Here is a 7,698-nt window from a genome sequence, read left to right as displayed (position 1 = left end):
GATTAGCACAGTTTCTTTGGGTTATTTCTGTGAGCATTCCAAAGACACATACTTTGAACTTCTAATAATTGCCTACAGGTCTTTTATTCAACCTTAAGCACACACTTTTTCCACTGAAAAATAAAAACTGAGCTCTGACTAGAACTAGCTAATGCAACAAAACAGCCTAACATGCTATTTCTACAAGCAGCCTTGTCCAAAGAACAAATAAGATAAAAATAGGGACAAGCTAAACTTAGATTTTGGTGGGTGCTTTCACTTAATTACCTGATAACACTTCTCTTGTTTTTTGTTTTACAAGGCTGCAGGCTGCTCTCCGCCCTATAAAACTGCTACAACTGCTTTCCTCAGAGTAGGACTTGGCTATGATGGCACTCATTAGTACTGCTACGAGGGCCTAAATCTGAAATGATGCAACAAAACTAAAGGTGATTTGTGCTATTTATTTAAAAAAAAAAAAAAAAAAAAAAAAAAAAAGCAGACAACCAGCCCAAGTCGGTGTATTTTTATAGTTTAACTTCAACCTAGCCGCAGTGGGTGCCTGTGGCCCCCGCTCTCTCTGCTGATATGCTCGGGGCCAAGTTTCGTGGTACCAGGACACCCCGTGGGTCCGGCTGGGAGCCGCCCTCGGGAGCAGCTGCCGCCCCCGGCAGGCTCTCCCAGGATCCCCGAATCCCCTGAATCCCGGCCTCGCCGAAACCCTCGAGGCCCAGGCCGGCCTGGCGAGCTCCGCTCCTGGGGCCGCCGGCACCCTCCGCGGGGCCGGGGGCCGCCCAGCGGCTGTGCCCCCGAGCCGCCCACGGGAAAGCCCGCGGGGGGAGTGAAACCCCCGAGCCGAGCGCGCCAGCGGCAGGAGCGGAGCGGAGGCGGCCCCGCCGGGTCACGCCCGCCCCCGGCCGCGCCACCGCCCCTTCCTGTCATGGCAGCGGCCGGGCGGCGACAGCGCGGCGAGGTGGCGCGGGCTGGCACCCTCGGCAGCTGAGCGCCCCGCGGAGCGGGGACGGGCCCAGCGCGGAGCCTGCGGCAGGAGGTGACTGCGGGGCGCCGTGCGGGCAGGGCCTGCGCGGGGGCTCCTCCAGGGAGAGGCCGCCCCGCAGCCCGCCCGCGGCGCTGGGACGGGGCGGCGCGGGCGCTCCAGGGTTGGCGGGGCCCGGCCGCGGTGCGGGCCCGAGCCTGGCACTGCCCCGCCGGCGGGGCGGGCGGAGCAGGCGCTTGTTCGGGTGTCCCAGGCACCGCGGAAGATCGACGCGGGTTTTTGTCGAGTGCACCCCGTGAACGAGCGATCCCCACAGGAAGAACTATTGCGGAGAGGGCATCCGGGCTGGTCCCGACGTGCGCCTCGAGGGCACCTTCCCAAGTTGTAGGAACCACGGTAGACGTTTGTCCTGCACGGTGACACTGCCCGGGAGGTTAAGTTCACACTCTCCCCAGTGTGCCGTAGTCTGGCCCTCTTGGATCCCGAGGGTGCCCAGTACTAGGGGGTGTGGGTGAGTGGTGTTCAGGAGCTACACAGCCCTAAACACCTGGTGAAAGAGGCCGACATAGCACAGCACGAGGTAAGCAGGCTCTGATAGCTGCAGACAGGAGAGCCTGTTCTGGCTTGACCTCGTGGTAAGACACCAAAAGATTAGATTCCACAGCACTACATAACAAGATAGCAACCCCACTGTGGCTGTCTCATGATAGTAAGTCATTTGCTTTTGTAATTGGGAAGATAAAACCTAAATTTCCTGAGCCCCACACAGATATGTGTAATACATCAATCACATCACTTGGCTTTTGACAAGACAAATCCAGGGGGAAGGGAAATTCTGTCATGTTCTGTTTGTTTTCCTTGTAGATACCGCTGAAGTACCTGCTTTCCACCACTTTCCTCATTTAACTTCCCCTTGGGGTGAGCTGGTCATCAGCATGCCTTCTACCAAGAACACCTCAAAACTTTTCCTGGTCCTCTTCTCACTGCTGCTGGTGCTGCCAGTGGTTGAAGCCCTGGATGCCGGAGATACCATTGCCTTTCTTCTAGGCCTCGCTGTCAGTGTTGTCGGATTCTGCGCCTGCCTCGGCTTGTATGCAAGGAAAAGGAATGGGCAGCAGTGATTTCAAGAAAATGCTCAGATGAAGTGAATTTCCTAACATGGCTTGGGGTTGGGTGTAAGACTGAGCTTTGGTTCTAGATAACTTTCAAAAAACAAATAGTAGATGTTTCTGCAAACCTATCTTACTGTTCAGTACAACAGAATCAAGACTGTACACAGTAAAAGGGATTTTTAGGATCTGCCCTTGTGACAGAAAGATAATTTTATATTGCTTGTGATTAAATATTGCCTCAGAGAAGGGTAAGAACTTTTTGAATGGGGAAGAAAAACTAAAGAGTGGCTCACAGTAAAAGTCTATAAATGTAGCATGTGAGGGAGGCCGTCAACAAGTTCCACAATTTTGGTTTCAAGGTTTATTCAGGAGGAAGCAGCTATTAATCTTCTAGTCAGGATGACAGAGTTTTGAAAGTTCTCCTAACTAGATAGCTGGCAAGCAGACTGCTCTAACTTGTGTGTTTGTGCTCACCTTCTCTGACAGTTAACACCTAACAGCTCACTTCTGCTGTCACAGGAATGAGACTAACGAGAACTAAGAAAACATGAAAGGCTTTTTCTTTTCTTTGAGAATATTTTTAGAGCATTTTTATTTTAGAATATGCCACTCCTGTAGCCTATGTTCTTGTTACCAAGTAAATACACTTAAGAGTGGGACCAATATTTTTATTTAACATGTATTTCACAGAAAAGTACGTGTAAGGCTATGTAAATCAGATTAGGGATATGGGCTTTGTCTCTTGTTTATTTTTGTACACAGCTTTCCTTTAAGCGTACCATGTTCAAGCTTTATTTCATTTGCTGTTTGTACTTTTTTCTCCAAAACTGAAGACTTACCTATTTTGATGAGGAATTATGTGTAGTATTTTTCTGCATTAGGAAGTTATTAGAGTTATAGTAAGACCATTGTACACGTTTCTTAGAAAACATGTACACATGTTATAGAAAAAACTTGTTTTGTTAAAATCCTGGGTTTAGTCAACAGGTCCATTGCTCAAGTGTCTTCCTCATGACAAACTTACATTACTAGCTAAACATTTAGGCTTCTCTAACTGGTGCATGTGAGTTCCACAGAAGATTAGGACCAAAACCAAAGTAAAAAGTCCTGATGCAAAATGGGAGATGTATTCTATTCACGCTCAGTCAGATCGTATGGTATATGGTTGAAAGACTTAATAGCATATCTAGAACCTTCTCTAAGTACCAAAGGTGAAAAGGCTCAGCCAAGAATGTTTACCACAACTCCCTCCAGCTTGTTAGGGTGTTCTAGCTGTCTGCTTGAAGCAAGGAGCACAATTTCTTAACAGCAGGAGAATAAGGAGCATAGGAAGGTGAGCTTTCCACAGTTCACAGAATTTCCTTTTGATCTTGTGCTGTGGACATTGCCACTCTTGCTAGAAATCTTGGCTTTTATCTTTCAGAGCTGGGGAAAAAGGTTACATGTGATGCGAAGCTATTCCTCCACTTCAAGTCTCTGTTCAGTAGAGCACCAAGCTAGAAGAGTTGTTGGGCAGGTCTTATGTAAGAAATTGGGTGGCATATTATGTTCTACAAATTCAAAGATTTCTGCATGCCATTTTTGGCTGGTTTGACTTCTTTCTTCAGCCTCTGAGGAGACAGAAGCCCTTGTTATTTCAGTCTTGCAATTTGTGTCCCTCTCTCATGGTTGATAGAGGGAGGAGGTTAAAATGAAAGCTTCTAAAAATTGCATGGGATTGAAACTGTAGGAGTCAATTCAGTAATCCACAAGAATGTAGGTTTCTGATTTCGCGCTACAAGAATAAAGGTCACAGAGTTACTCTGATGAGTTGCAAGTCTTGCCAGGTTCTTGAACAATTTTTGTAGCTTTCAAAAGTCTGGGACATGGTGCACAATGACTGTGTACAAATGAAATTTACAGGCCTTAGAGGAGCTTCAGACAGGAGCATCACCTTTGAAAGCTGCCTAGCAGCAGTAGATGATCCTATATGTGATTATTCAGCTGGGTGGGTGCAAGCACACATCAAAGTGTGATCTTCGATGTTCCAGCTTGGGTAAACTATTACACTTAAAAAAAACCCCAACCCCCAAAATCACCACTCAATTCACTTTAATTTTGCAAAATTACATAATTTTGCCAATTTTTCACTAGAATATATGTGTTGCTCTTTCAATAGAATAAATTTTATCACAAGTAGCTTTTCACAGACTCCTTTACCTACACCTTGGAAAAGATCCCTGGAAACTGGGCAACAGTTTCACTTCAGGAAAACAAAATTTTAGCAGAGTAATTATCTTCAAGCAATAGGGATATGAGGAACACTGTTCTTTGCCCGAAGCTGAATGTACTTTATAGAAAGGTGTTTGCACAGCATAATAGCTTTGTTTCCTGGGTTCTGAAAGAAGCTTTATTGTTAAAGACTTCCATTTGCTGATGTCTTGAGTGTAAAATCAGATACCCCTGTTTTTCTTTTGTCTTAATAAACTTTCACATATGATTTATCATCAGCTTGATGTAGTTCTTATGAAAAGAAAAATCATGATGACAAAAATGACTAAAACTGTTGAAACTCCTTCTGTTATTATTTTCTTATCTACTTTTGCTTAAAGTTAGATAACTTTAAAACTAATGTGGCATAAGGTATGTGTTCAGTTGAGCTTTTGTACAGTGAGCGTACTTCTGTTGATTCTACCACTTGTTTATCCCATTTCAATATCAGCTACTTTAAAGCACTTAAAGGGGGCTGGTCCCCTTTGACGCTGTCAGCTTGCAGTTGCAAAGAATCCTGTTTTTCTGGTACAAGGGAAACTTGAAGTATTATTTATTTTTCCTTTTCACTATGAATTTTTAACATATCTATTATGTAGTTGCCTTTATACCAGAAAAAGCATTTATGTCAGTTTTCTACTGGAGACCCAAGAATATATGGGACCATTTTCTGCTTTTTTCTTTTAAAGAAATACTATGTTCAAATGATTTAGTTACCTGAATTATATATTTTTTTAGACTTTAAAGGAGCTTGTTTTATACCAATTTTTTTGAAAACAGGATTCTAGTTCTTCCAGGATTTCAGCTAGCGCACAAAGCAGTTCACTTTTTGCACTAAATTAATACCATTAGAAGCTGTTTTTAGAGCAGAAAGTAGAAACAACCTGGCAATGTTTACTGCCTAACAAATACAACCTACCCTCTAATTAGTTCAAGAAAACTGCTGGTCAGGAAGGAATAGCTTTTGACTGCTATGATTTCCATATGTTTTAACAATAGTGTACCTAAAAAACAGCCTCCTAGAACATTTAACAGCCAGTGTATAGTCCCTTTGCAAATGGACAGAAGTCCTCAGCTTCTCATGACACACCTTCAAGTGCTGCAGACCAGCTAGGTCTTACCATTCTGCTGAGTACAGCAGTACCTGGGGCTGGAATACACATGCTTCACAAAGTTCCTAATGCACTGGCTTCTCTGGGTGTATGAACACTGCTATGAACGTTCTCTCCTACTCAGATAAATCCTGCTGCTGGTGGTGATGCTGCTTACATAAGCTTTGTGAGGAGAGAGTAGGGAGTTGAGTTCACCATTTATAATAAGATGAAACATGGTTAAATGGATGAACCATAATAGGTCTGTTTCCATGATAAATGCTCTAATTATTATACTGCAGAAGTAACCTTGCCGTTCATTTTTACATCTGGTGAAAGATTTGCCAGATCTAAACTGGTGTAGTGATGTGATTGTTAGGAGTGGTGGAAAGGAGGGCCTGGATCTGGTTGTCTTCCTGGTTTACACTTGAACAAATTGTTAGTAAATAATCTGACATTGTACTGGTCTCCTTAGCTCAGTTTCTCTATAATGAAACTTGAAAATGCATGGAAAGCTCTGTCACATTAAGGTGCAGGTACACTAGACAGTCAACAGAGCCTTTTGTTTCTGGATCATTCATCTGATCAGATCGAAACAGATTTTCATGAGAAAAACAATACAAAATGTCCCTTAGACTGCTTAACAAAGAGACCTGTATAATCGTAGAATCATAGAATGTTAAGAGGTTGGAATGGACCTTAAAGATCATCTAGTCCCAACCCTGCCATGATCAGGGGCATCTCCCAATAGACCAGGTTGCTCATGGCCTTATTCAGCCTGGCTTTGGACACTGCCAGGGTTGGGGCATCCACAACCTCTCTGGGCAACCTGTTCCAATGTCTAACCACCCCTACAGTGCAAAACTTCTTCACAGTATCTAACCTAAATTCCCCCTCTTTTTATTTGTTATTCCTTGTCCTATCACTACAATTCCTGATGAAGAGTCCCTCTCCAGCTTCCCTGTAGGCCCCCTTCAGATACTGGAAGGTTGCTATGAGGTCTCCATGTAGCCTTCTCCAGGCTGTAACAGCTCCAACTTTATCAGCCTGTTTTTGCATGGGAGGTGAGCCAGTCCTCTTAGCAACTTTGTGGCCCTTCTCTGGACTTGCTCCAACAATTCCATGTCCTTATGCTGGGGACACCAGAACCATATACAGCACTCCAGGTGGGGTCTCACAAGAGCAGAGTAGAGGGCAAGAATCACCTCTTTTGACCTGCTGACCACTCTCCTTTTGATGCAGCTCAGGAGATGCTTGGCTTTCTGGCCTATGAATGCACACTGCCAGCTCATGTTGAGTTTTTCATTGACCATTATCCCCAAGTCTTTCTCCTCAGGGCTGCTCTCAATCACCTCTCTGCCCAACCTGTAGGTGCGTCCGGGATTGGCACGATCCAGGTGTAGGATCTCGCATTTTGCTTTGTTGAACTTCATGAGGTTGTTCACTGAGGCCTACTTCTCCAGCCTGCCAAGGTTCCTCTGGATGGCATCCCTTTCCTCTTGTGTGTCATCTGCACCATCTTAGAGACATCAGCACATTTGCTGAGGGTGTACTACACAGCATAAGTGAAAGCCTGAAAGCAGAGTGCCCTCCATCAGACCTAGGAGTTGCAAACATTAGAGGTGTGGAAGAGAGAACTGTGTCCCTAAGAACACTATTGTAGAAAATTATAGCTTGCTGCTGGGTTAGGTCAAAGTTTGTGTTCTCCTTCAGCCTTCCTATATTGTCTGTGTTCCTCCTCACTAGTCATTGCCTTGGAATTTTCAGCTGGAACCAACAGTACCAGCAGCTTTCTCAGCTGCCATTCATTCAAGGCACTAAAATTTTGCATACATTTTCATACTGCTACTCTACACTTGGCAAATATAAAAGCAAGGTGATTACCTTCTTTTCCTGAATAAAGTTAAAATACTATGGAACAACACAGTCCTGTAAAACTTAGAAGAGAAAGGTCTGTCTTTTTCTTCTGTTCTCTCTTCTTCTGTTTGTGCAGCATTTTGCACACACTGCGATGATGCTAATAATAAATAGTACAACTGCATGTCCCTTTTCTACCCTTTCACAGAAAAGCAAGTCCTAAAACATGAACACTTTTAATCTTGGGAGAATTGAAGTGAAGAAAATTGTCACTTTTATGAAAATATGTTTGCTTTCCATTTTATGAGTTACCTGTGAAATGAGAATGTCTTTAATTCTAGAACTGTTCAAGGACATTTTCTGCCAACCTATTTCTGAACTGATACGGCTATGGAAATTACATGTTCAATAC

The 7,698-nt window shown here is 44.2% G+C and overlaps 1 protein-coding gene across 2 annotated transcripts; it reads left to right on the top strand.

The window, feature by feature from the left end:
- The first annotated feature begins 336 nt into the window (after window positions 1-336).
- SMIM30 (small integral membrane protein 30) lies at window positions 337-4,577 on the top strand. Of its 2 annotated transcripts, none has more exons than XM_064655992.1 (2): window positions 337-428; window positions 1,841-4,577. In XM_064655992.1, exon 2 carries the CDS (start codon window positions 1,912-1,914, stop codon window positions 2,095-2,097), a length of 186 nt encoding a protein of 61 aa, XP_064512062.1. In that variant the 5' UTR covers window positions 337-428; window positions 1,841-1,911; the 3' UTR covers window positions 2,098-4,577. The 2 variants fall into 2 exon arrangements, with proteins under 2 accessions (XP_064512062.1, XP_064512064.1); XM_064655994.1 differs by lacking the exon at window positions 337-428 and adding an exon at window positions 904-1,030.
- Window positions 4,578-7,698: the final 3,121 nt, after the last annotated feature.

This window comes from Pseudopipra pipra, chromosome 5, assembly GCF_036250125.1.
Source record: "Pseudopipra pipra isolate bDixPip1 chromosome 5, bDixPip1.hap1, whole genome shotgun sequence".
NCBI classification, from domain to species: domain Eukaryota; kingdom Metazoa; phylum Chordata; class Aves; order Passeriformes; family Pipridae; genus Pseudopipra; species Pseudopipra pipra.
Note: the sequence above shows the minus strand (reverse complement) of the source record. Positions and strands in the feature narration are given on the sequence as shown.